At 35.7% G+C, this 12,287-nt stretch overlaps 2 protein-coding genes across 3 annotated transcripts in view; one reads left to right on the top strand and one right to left on the bottom strand.

Moving 5' to 3' along the window:
- The window catches only part of LOC134755988 (protein windpipe), a 45,133-nt gene that overhangs the window by 11,093 nt on the left and 21,753 nt on the right, over nucleotides 1–12,287 (bottom strand). Inside the window, exon 2 of one of the 2 annotated variants that reach the window (XM_063692741.1) lies at nucleotides 9,519–9,583. In XM_063692741.1, coding sequence (XP_063548811.1) covers nucleotides 9,519–9,523 — 5 coding nt within the window. In that variant the 5' untranslated portion in view covers nucleotides 9,524–9,583. The remainder of the gene's footprint in view (nucleotides 1–9,518; nucleotides 9,584–12,287) is intronic. The other variant, XM_063692742.1, reaches the window with a different exon arrangement.
- The window catches only part of LOC134755983 (insulin-like growth factor-binding protein complex acid labile subunit), a 41,136-nt gene that overhangs the window by 17,693 nt on the left and 11,156 nt on the right, over nucleotides 1–12,287 (top strand). The gene's annotated exons all lie outside the window — the stretch shown is intronic.

The raw sequence follows: 12,287 nt of genomic DNA, 5'->3' as shown, positions 1-12,287 counted from the left end.
ACTAAAAGCCTGTACCTAAACTTGTCTTATGGGATCAGCTTCACGTCTGTGTGTTGTTTTTTTTACATATCTTATACATTGACATGCGCTGAAATTAATTATATGGTTAGGTGGACGAAAAAGATTGTTAGTTCGCTATGGTATAACAGGTGTTGGCGCCATAACTAGAATGTTAAATGGCCCTTTAAGTTCGTTTGATGTTAAGTAGGGCAGAGCACAATGTGTATCTACGACGTTCATGCAGTGCATTTCACCTAGCTATTACTAGATTAAGGGTCCTATTTTCACATTTCAGCCGCAATATATTTCCATTTTTAGACGCTAAATTTACCTTTAACTAAAGTTACTTACTGTAATTTACCTGACTTTTAGTTTATAGCTTCACTCTTGATATAATCATCATTTCAGTTATCGGTGGCAAGCTAGCAATGTCCTGACAGTATTTATTTATTTATTTTAAACTCAGTTTTTAATATGTAGGTATCTAAGTGCATAGCATAAACTTTAATAACGGAAATAACGGTGTAAGTAGTTATTTCTTTGAAAATAAAATACATTGTACGTTTAAAACCTACGTGTTAAATGTAAAACCATTGTGACAGCACGTTGACCTTTCCGTCGGTGTCAAATTAACTCGAACCCGCAAACTACGGAAGGTAACAAATACCTAACATGCAAAATTCATTAATAATGAATGTAGGTAAATGGCCCAACAAAATAAAGTCCGTGACTGTACGTTAGTATAATCACACAAATATTATCAGTATTTTAACTTCATTAACGTATCTAAAGGCAAAAGTAAAGTTACTCGATCCCTAGTAAGGTATTTAGAAGGATATGAGGAGGTAATGGGACTAATGGGATTCAGAACATTACGGATCTGTTACTTAAAAAAGGTAAAGTATGCTATTTAATGCAAACGTCAATGCCAAATTATTGAATAAAAGCGATAAAATTAAATATTTACTTAACTAATCGGTGATTATGAATAAATACTACAGATTTTTGAAATAATAGATTTTGAGGGCAATTTTGAAGTATTTTTCAATGCGATATTATAGTTGAGATTATGGAGTCCAAATCGATTGTGTATCTAAATAGCACGGATATGTCCAGCAGTGAAAATATTTTGCCTTATACCTATGAAAATAATGAAGTAAGATACTGGCTAAAGTATTTTGACCGTGGTATTTGTGTGGCGTAATTGTAAGTTGGCCAGTTCGTGTGTGGGTCATTAACTTTTCGATGCTTCTTATTGATTCGATTAAATATGTGGTACCTATCAAATGAACACTATGATATGAATGAGAAATACGGGATGTTTTTTTCAACCCTTAGCCATTTTTTGAAAATTAACTTATTTTGGAGTACACCATACAAACTTTCCTTCCGGCAAAGGTTTAGTTAATGCATCGGCAATCATACGATCTGTCTGGACATACGTAACCGTTATCTGCTCATTCATGATCGCTTCTCTCACAAAGTGATAACGTACGTCTATGTGCATCGTCCGCTGATGATGCACTGGATTGTCTGCAATCGCTATTGCGGATTGACTATCACTGAGGATAGGAATCAGTTCCTCGTCCTTCCTCGTGATTTCCGCAATTAACTTTCTGAGGAATATTGCCTCTCTTGCAGCTTCTGACATAGCTACGTATTCTGCCTTTGCATTAGATAGTGCTATTGTCTTCTGCTTGATGCTTTGCCAGCAGACAGCTGCCCCTTGAGCTATAAAGGTGTAGCCTGTCCATGATTTTCTATCTTCATCACCTCCGTGACTTGCATCTGAATATCCTTGGATGAATCTGTCAGCACTGTATCTTTTGGAGTACACTATTCCACGAGATTTTGTTCCTTGTATATATAATATTCGCTGCATTGGGTACGGTCTTGGTGGCTCAGATGGTAGAGCACTGTACTAGTGATCTAGTGGTCGTGCGTTCAAGTCCCACCCAAGACAGTGATTTTTTTTCCACTTTTAATTTATCTCTAAGCTTAATAGCATCGTTCGCAGACGTTTCTGCTTGATACAAAATTAATTTTGAATATATAGGCAAATTTTACTATGGGACCAACACCAAAATAACGAAAAAAAATGTTTATACAAGGTTAGTGGATTGTGGGTAAGTAAAGGATAGTCAAATACTTAAAACTGACACAATTAATACTAACCGCATGCTATCGTAATTAAACCAAAACCATGCACGATGCTTTGAAACGGCTATTAAAAGTAATTAAGTAATCAAATTAAATATTTTTAAACATAAACAAAACAATTACTTAAATAAAATTATAAACGTTAGTATTTTGAAAGTAAAACTCATTTTATACCTTGGCTTTTAACAAGTATTTTACTTAGAACCTACTTGGTTCGTATGGGTTAGTGACATAGGTAATTTAAAAAGAGCTATAACTCCCGTTTGAGTAAAATAGACTAGCTACCGCTGCACATGATGTGTGAAATAGCACGCTTACTACTGCGCAAGTGTGATCAAAACATAATGTTTAACTCCTCCGATTGATTACGTCATGCGAGTGTAGGTACTTACTAGTTTTGACAATTTTATTTAAAATAACACTTTTTTTAAACAAACGGACATCATCGCTTGTATGCACAATCCGTAACTTACATCGTAACGCAAACCCACCTCTTTCAGCGTATCATCATTATTATCATCGTAGGCATCAGTGAAACAAAGACAATACGCACATAACCACACTTTACAAATACACTCTTTAAACAAACTGTTACATCAAACACCACGCTCAAATTTCACGCGTGCTGCTAACCAGAGATTTCCCCGAACACTGCATTATAAGTGAAAAGTCACATTTTATTTGTGACACTCAAGGTGAACGGTATTGTCCGACATTGGACGGGGTCCAAATTGAATAATTTGGGAAATTAGGCGATACCTAAACCTTAGGCGTGAGAATTGCAACTGTGTCACCTAATTTAGTTGTTAGCTAACTGCACATGCAGTTTATGCAAACATAACAAATGTATATGCATCATAAGATTCATAGATCTCATTTCTAGTTCGCCGTTCCCAGTCTCGTATACCCAGCGGGCAAAATTTTGTAGCCGCAAAATTAACAGCTGATGTAGATGGTGATGCACGCCTTTTTACACGGAATAATCCGGTTAGGTACCACAAAACGTCGATGTAAACGCACACATACTTCAGAGAACTGTGCGGTCTCGTCCATCGAGCTGCTGCACTTTGGTTATTTTACCACTGATGGCCATTTGGCTAAATATCCCTATAGTCACATAGAAAGTGATGAATGGAATCAGGTCTCGTGGAGATGCGAAACACGTGTCGAGTATTATTCATTTGGTGGTGGTTTGTTATATTTGCGTATTTATTTTTGCCGTGGGAGGGTGGGAACATTAATTGCATGTAAAAAATACGCAAGTAAGTATTACGGGTTAGCACTGATGGACTATCACGTTATCATTTCGCGGATTAGTAATATTTTGGTATTAATTACATAGAAAGTTTCCAAGTATTTACCGTAGACAGATGCATTAAGACTATCAAAACAACAACTCAAATAACCAGTTAGCCATAACCTATTACGGTAAACATCTGTCGGGCGACATCGTAAATAAAGCTTGATCCATATTTAGATGCCACGTGACTGTAACCCAAAATAAACTGAAAAAGAAGCTTTAGCAAATTGAGATTTTCATAACAGTACCTATGTTATTCGGAAATCTGAATTTATTATTCATTCACAACATTCGCTCTGTCGTCATTGCTTACGTCAAACGCTTTTTTGCAAACCAAAATTCACGTTGAATTCATGAAGCAGTTGCTGATGGAAACAAGTTCGAAACATATTTACTGGATAGCAGACTGGTTGATAAGCAATTCAGCAGCTGCCTTTTGGTTACTTGTTTCGTTACGTGTAAGGACGAGTTTCTTTTTTATAGACAATCATTTGCGAGAAAAAAACGGCATCACAAGGTAGATCTAGATAAGTATATTTAGGTCCTCAAATTGTTATACGCCTTCATGCATTTAGCCTGCAGCGGCTGTAGCCGTGTTCGTAAACTACCAAATTATAATTGTCAGGCATCCCCATTATACCCACACGCTCACCTATTATTATAGGATGACTGATATTTTAGCTAGATACCTAACTAAGTCATGTATCACGGATGGAGACCAATTTGTTGTTGCAATTTTATTTCGAATTACGTGTGGCAATGACGGCACAAATTGCAGACCATATTTAGTTTAGCTTATTTTGAATGACGTTTTTATATTGTTCTCGTGGTAACCAGGCAATTATGTCAGCTGCATTAACAACTATGGTGTCGCAGGCGGAGGAACTAGACTATCAAGGTTGTCTCTACGAGACTTGTTGACTAAGGATTTTCTAATAGATTTTTTCTTGAGTGCAATACCAGTACTATCAGTACTAACATGCCCAGGTAGGATAACACTTAAAAGTAGAAGTATTGTACATATTGAAACACTAACGCTTACTTTATCTTGCTTTACACAATAGAACCGCACTGGCTGACTGTTTTCTGTTGAAACTGACATTTTTTTAAACTCTAATTGTCGTTATTGAGACGGATGATACGTGACCATCTGTTGATCTTCCGGCGTAGCGTAAAGAGTTTGGGACTGGATTACTAACAAAACGAATACAATTGGCCCATTGGGAATAGTGCCAAATATTCTGAGACACTGCGACGCCTAGAATTTACACCTGGCACCTAATTTTCCTATGTATTTTTTTAGTTTTTCCCCAATATTTATGTACTTACAGATACAGAACCTCTTCTAGCCCTTATGTGTTACAGGGTAGTAAACCTGTGGTCAGCTAAATCATCAGTTACCTTAATATCAAACCTAATTCACAGTCTTCAATCCAAATATGTACTTACCTAATAAAGTAGCCTACAATTGACCATAAGACATTATGTACAACGCACTAATATTGAACTCAACCTGATCTCTTGTATCCTACGTTTCTGCACAATACTTTTATAATTACATATTAATATGCGAATATATATTAAGTTGTGTAAATTTCTTAGATGACGTTGGAACACCTATACATCAATCAACTCGGGGAATTACGAACACGTCAAACATGCAATAGTAAGTTGTGTTTAATCAAAACTATCATAATGACGCTCCTAACCCACGTGGCTCATCACAAGTAAAACGAGTAACTTGACTAAATAACTACGTGTTTATCCTACCTACAGCCTTGACCTTCGTTAACGTCTGTCATCGTACTTGATTGCCAGAACATGTTGTCCTCACTTTTTTCGTCGTCATCGTCGTAGTTTATAAGCTCATTTACGTTATCAAGATAAGATGTTTATTTTTAAAGTCATGTGTATGGACATGGGATTACCATTATACAGGAAGCTTCCATGACACCCTGTCAGGGCACACAAATTGTCTTATATCTAGCTTAATACTAAATTACATTACAGGCCATGCATGCTAACATGTATAATATTTGAATTAATGTATAATTAGTAATTGATCAAAGCGAATTTCGTGTATGTGTAAGGTATAAATAATTACAATGATAAATTCAATGTCAATGTTTGCTTAATTACAATTTTTGATAGTTACTCTCTTATAGTGCGACTAGGTTTCATCTTTTAAAAACTTCTCCACTGATTAGTAGCATTTCTGTATGAGAAAAGTTTTAATTTTTTGTGAAACAGTTTGTCATTTGGTTCCAATTTGATCTCATCGGGTATTTTGTTTACTACTTGTATACACACAAAATGGGGCGCGTTTCTATACATGGCTAATTTAGAGTTTGGTAAATTTAGTTTGTTTCTCTACTGGCTTCTAGTTTTGTATGTATCCAGTTTAGCTTCAAATAGATCGGGGTTTTTCCGAGCAAAGTTAACGGCCTCCATTATGTACGAGTATATAAACTAGTAGATAAACTTTGTTATTAATTTTCTCTTCGCGCTTTGTGTCTTCCAGTCTACTCCGGAATCAATGAATACTCCTAGCAATTTAAATTCTGTAACTTCCTCTATCTGGGTGCTATTTATGTATAAGTTTAACTCTAAAGGTTTTTTTGCTTAGGGTCAACTTGTATGATTTTCGTTTTCTTTATATTTACTTCAAAGTTGTGGTATTCTAGCCATGTTCTAACTGTGTTAAGTTAGAATTATTGTACAGTTTTTATGTAATATGATTTTAAATGAATAGTTTGAATAAGTTTTTAGTAATAAACTACAACATTTAAAAGTAGGTAATTACAATCATAAAATTTTATATTAGGTAGGCAACACTCAAGTATCATTATGTATTTTATTTCATCATGAGCAGTCTTACAAGTCCAGGTCTTAAACCATACAATGTCACTTGTCAGCCACCACGAGCGACATTCGCAGTTTTATTTGCTCGACCATGATGAAACCGCAATTTGCATTTCAAAATCAAATGTCGGAAGCCGTGGCTAAACTTATAGGTTAGAAGCAAATGAAATCTTCGAGGGATTAACATAAAATGTCTTTGATTATAACTACGCACTTATATAATATTATACCTAATTTTTAATCCTTGAATTCTGGGTTAAGAAATGCAATCATATAGTTAGTGAGCAACGTGGTTTGTTAGATAATTAGTAACTACTGACAGCTATTTTTTTGTAAATATATTTATGCCACAGATTATATTGTCTTCGCTTACCGCGATAGTTACTCATGAAATAAAACTATGAAAACGGATTATATCGCGTCTATTGAATTTATCCGTTACCATAGTTTTATTTTATGCCACAGATTCGTGATTATTTAATAATACTAGTAGGTACTGAGTAATAAAACCTATCTTATTTTCTTGAACTGGCTCGACCTTTTGCGATAATACTAATAAGTAACTATATAGTACGTGTGATAAAAATGGGATTCCTTGCAATATTGTTTTTTTTTTCATGTCAAGCAATTATGTTGATGTATATAAATAATATTAATTATATTTCACTTGCAAATACGAATATTAATGTCTCTTTGTGATAAGGTAATTGGTAAAGATTTTAAAGTCGAAATCTAGATTGATAGATGGTTTTGATATTAATTGTAGTATAAAAAATTGTGATTTACTTAAGAGAAGATAGCATAGGTACGCGAGATGCGACCGTACAAAAATAAACACAAAGAAAGACTGTCACTATCGCGTTGCTTATATCTGTGAACTGTGAATACAAATATTAGTTGATGCCGTGCATCGGCGTTGTCGCGTCAGCGTATGCGTATAATATATGTATATGTTCATGTATGTATATGTATATGTCGCAGGCAAATTGTAAGATTCGGCATTTTACAAACGGCGTCGTCATTGTACAAACGTTTTCACGTTGGCAAATTGCCGAAGGCAAATTGTTAGTGCGCTCAATAGGGTCAACGTAAACGTGAGTTGTCTGAGGATGACCATGGTTTGTTTTTTTCCCAATTTATATTAACTTTTATTTTATACCCCACCACCATACTCACGCCCACCAAAACCTTAAGGTCACCCAAAACCGAATCTGAGCACCCTACTATCCACGTGGTCTTGTCTGTCCTACCCCTAGAGAGCAATTACGAAATCGGAGGCGCGGAGGGAGAGCAGCCCCCCAGAGTGCTTCGTCACGCGAGGGCGGAAGGGCTGCTCTTCCGCAGCGCCGAAGCCACCCAGATCCAAAAGCCGCCCCCCTCCCACGCGTCCGTAATAAGTCCGACGAACCCCAGATTAGATGGACACTTCATACACTTCACTTGATGGCATTTTTCATAGTTTTGACGAGCAGCGCCACGCGTGGTAAATTAAAGAACTAAAAGGTATTTTACATAATGCCGACTTTTGCAGTTTTGCCTCCAACAATTTTACAAACGGTATCGTTATTCTACCAACGAGATAACTTTTGTAAAATGACGACGTCGTTTGTAAACGGCGGATTCTTACAATTTGCCTGCGAGTCCTGCGACATATGTAATATGTTTAGGGCAGGCCGAAAATTATCTATAGCTAAAAACAAATAACTCACGTCAAAACATTAGCACTTATAACTTTGACATTTCGTCCATTAAGTACCGCACAGACAACCAACAACTAATGCACAACAAATGGAACTTGAGACTCGCAAAGTTCCACTTCGCCACACTCAATGCTCGAACCTACTGGAGTACTCGCATCGGTATCCAACAACTCTTATCTCGTATAGATAAGATTTGTTAATCTCAATGACGCAATAGCAATACGAACTGTTTATGGACTTTGGCTAGGACTAGACAATAGCAACGTTCCACGCAAAGTAACTAATTTTTGTTCCCTGCTACCGTCACTAACATTGAACTACTAATGGCTATAAAACAATAACTTAAGATACAGTATACAGTAGGTATTTTAAAATTACAAGTACTTAAATGGCATGATGTAGGTAAATTATATTAAAAGTAAGATTATATCGAAGATATATATATAAGATATATTATATATTATAAATATAAGATATATTATCCTTACAGAAAATATTTCAACTACTGCGATGGTACAACATTTTCAATATCAAAATTTACGATGAATAAATGTTAAAAATAAGACAGAATGAAGTTTCTAACTTTGATAGAAACTTCATTCTGTCTTATTTTTAACTCAGTCTAAAAACTAAATTAAACTGTTGCATTCAGTTGATAAGTAACAATTGAGGATCGATAATTGCCGCAGTTCAATTAAAATCAATTGCCTTTTCATTTGAAACGAGTGCACTTTATGATTATGAACTTGACTAAAGGCATGTAGGTACTCGTATATTCTTGACGGATGTATTCTGAGCTTAGCACTAAGCTACCTTTGGACCCAGTAGGGTGAGCAATTAATACACATACTTACAAAACGACATGTAATTCGAGAGTAGGTACTGTTGGATTACGAGAGTAAGTATTTTAATGCAAGAAATAAAACTATGGAAACGGATTATATCGAAGTTTATCGCGGTAACCGAGGACAATATTATATTTTAATGCATTTTTTTTTCTTTTTGACTCGGAACACAGAAATGATAATAAAGCTTGTATTAGCTGGTATAGTTCTATTTTTTCAATTTGGCGAGAAACGGATGTGTTTAAAAAGGATCTTACCGTAACACACTACTGTCGATACACATTATGCCAATTACTCTCAAATGTGGGTAATATTGTTAATTTATTTTCCGCAATTAACACTTTCAGTGCCAAGCCTCTTAATATCCATATTAAATGTATCCGCCTGGCAGGTTCTTGGCAACGATAATAGTATTAACATTCTGCCACACCGGTAAAGGATTGAGACCAAAGTTTTTTACTCGTTTCTTTTAAATAATCAAACCACACGAAATAAAGATTAAAATGTAAATTGAGTTTCTATTTTATTTAAAGTCCTTTATAGTTAGCTACTTCTTATCTTAGCCCTATACAGTTGCACTCTGAACTATCCTGAGGCTTTCAAGGTACCTTTTAATGATATAATAAAGACAGAACAGCGATGCGATAAAACTACATATTGTCCTTACCTTTAATATACGAGCATTAGCAGCGTAGAGTCATCACCTTCATGCACTTCTGTAACAACACAAACAAAGACAAATTAATAAACCATCTTCTATTTAAAGTCATAAACAATCATCCTAAAGGTATCGCCATTCGATGACTTTTTACGATGAGGCAAAACAATCATAGATCGCCATATTCATACGGACAATTACAATAGCAAACATATATCAACAGCTGCAAAAATTGATCGGGTATAAGAAAATAATAAAATATTCGCTCGAATGATCTCAGGCTTGGAATAAAAGAGGACAATGGCCCGAGCCCGAACAGCTGTTTGTAGCTCGGCGCACTATTATTACACAACATAGGTAAAACATCGTACGATACAAAACGTCTTTCCGATGGAGGGTTATAGCAAGGAACCTGTCTCACCCACAGTCGCAAGGACGCGACTTTCGAGACGATATTAAATTTATCGCTATGGTCACTTTTTGCGACGATGGCTATCTTGTCCAAGAGACAGAACAAAGAATCGTCTGTAAGAAAATTATGAATCCAAGTAACGTAGTCACAGTGAAAGACTTGCAGTAATTTACAATCACAGTTCGCCATTCAGACCTCGATATCGGAGCATAGGTTATCGGGTAGATTGTACCAGCTTTATGAGCAGCCCGCGGCCATCTGGAGGCACATGCAGATTTTAACATGTGATATTAATCCGCGTCATGCTGACTACTATTGTAACTGTCATATACCATGTTGGAATCATATTTTTCACATCTGAATGTGCCTCCTGCTTTGGTGTGCCGCAAGAAACGCTCTTACCACTAAAACGATTACTCGTACTTGTCCTACAGAACAGCTATAACAAACCTCATTGTCCGTTTAACGAACAAGTGTCCCCGTTTCCTTTTAAGATAAAAATGTAATAATTATATCACTTTAAAAAAGGAAGTTGTTGAATGAACTGTTCTCGAAGCTCCAATTCCAGTTACGTAATATTCAAAGAATAATGTACTTAAAATATTGGAATTAAGTTTAAAATGTCACCGTATACAACTTTTAATGGACCATCGGGGCGTTCCCTCAGCCTTCGTTGTCATCTCGCTACCATGTATAGAAATAACATATGAAGCTATCTGTGACTCACGCCGAAGAAACAATATGTCAAGGCTTTAAACTTAATGCGAATTCACCTGAAACGAAACTACATGACTTCCTTTGCCAATAAGGTAATCGTGACTTACAATGCATTATGTCAAGTTCATATGCAAAGTCCACTAAACTCACGTCATAGGTATTCATAAATTGAATCGTTGACAAGGTTACAAAGTACGAGGTAACTGATAAGAACAGATTGACATTGATTTGACTCTGCGCTGTGTAAATATGTTTAGATGCTTTACTTATGCAGATAAGATAATTTTTTAACATATTTTGAGAGTATATAAACCAGTCATCCGTTAGACTTTTATGTTGTATTACTTACATTTTTCTTGTAAAATTGTATAATCAAGAAATCTGTTGTTAACGGTCCCTGTTACCTTTACTGAACCATATGGGTAGAGTAAATTAGCAAACAATACGAAAATACCTATTAAAGGTAATTTACTACCACGGTTGAAGAGTCAGCAGTGTTTTTGTGTTACTTTTGTTTAAAATAGGTTGCTTTAATTATTGAACTGCAACTACATATGTAGCTACTATCAATTTTTTTATTTTAGATATGACCTTGAAATAAAACTATGAAAACGGATTATATCGCGTATATTGAATTTATATTACAATCCCCCCCCCCCCCCCCAACCCTGACAACCGAAGACAATATTAGATATGACCTTATCAACGACACCAGGCCTATAAATGAATATTTATTTGCAACCTTAACCAACACATCATATGGTTACAATGACGATGCGCTATTCGATATTAAAATATCAGAATCTCTCCGACGTCAATTATGATAGACATATAATAAAAACGAAACGTAAACTTGAAAATGTAACCAGATGAATTCCGAATCAAGAAGATGGATCTAATAAGACAGCGTGATCTTACATCTTTACAAGTTATCGCTCGTGGATCAAAAGCTTTTAAATTCGGCTTAACGGGGCATAACCTCGACAGCGTAATAAACAAATTAATAAATAAACATGGTCCGGTAGACGTCCTTAGATATTGCTCTTTATACATTATCATCTGGTCTTGCCGGTAGTTAGATTAACGGTACATACAAACCGCTGCAAATACCGTACGGGACATAAACCAAAAATGGCTATCTATTACAGTTCTCTTTGCGAAATTCGGACGCATATTTTTCGTAATTTTGCCTCTGCCATAAAGCAAGTCAACTTAATTTAAGCAAACGCAGCGATAAAGACTTCGACAAACATCTGCGTCCTAATTACCTAAATGAAATTGTTGATTAATGTGTTCTGTCGTTTAGCACAATAGCTATATTGATAACTCTTTATGTAGCCTTGGTAAAGGTTCATGATTCAGTCAGACAATACGACACATTAGATGGAGATACGACAGCATCGTCCGTTCCGTGACTTCAGCCATTTCCGATTTACGTTACTGCAAGGCTACACAAAACTTGGCCAAATAGGGGACACGATTACCTCCGAAAACATAAAGACGTACCTAAATTAAGCGCGCAGATATCTGATAGAAGATAAGAGAAATAAATAAGGGCTGCGTAAGGTTGGCCTGTTTTTTGAGTAGGGAAACAAGTTTACCATAATAATACGTTTCAATGAAATGGCCTTGT

This window comes from Cydia strobilella, chromosome 3 (genome assembly GCF_947568885.1).
Source record: "Cydia strobilella chromosome 3, ilCydStro3.1, whole genome shotgun sequence".
Taxonomy (NCBI): Eukaryota; Metazoa; Arthropoda; class Insecta; order Lepidoptera; family Tortricidae; genus Cydia; species Cydia strobilella.
The sequence above is the reverse complement of the archived record's forward strand: the minus strand, read 5'-3'. Positions and strand labels throughout refer to the sequence as shown.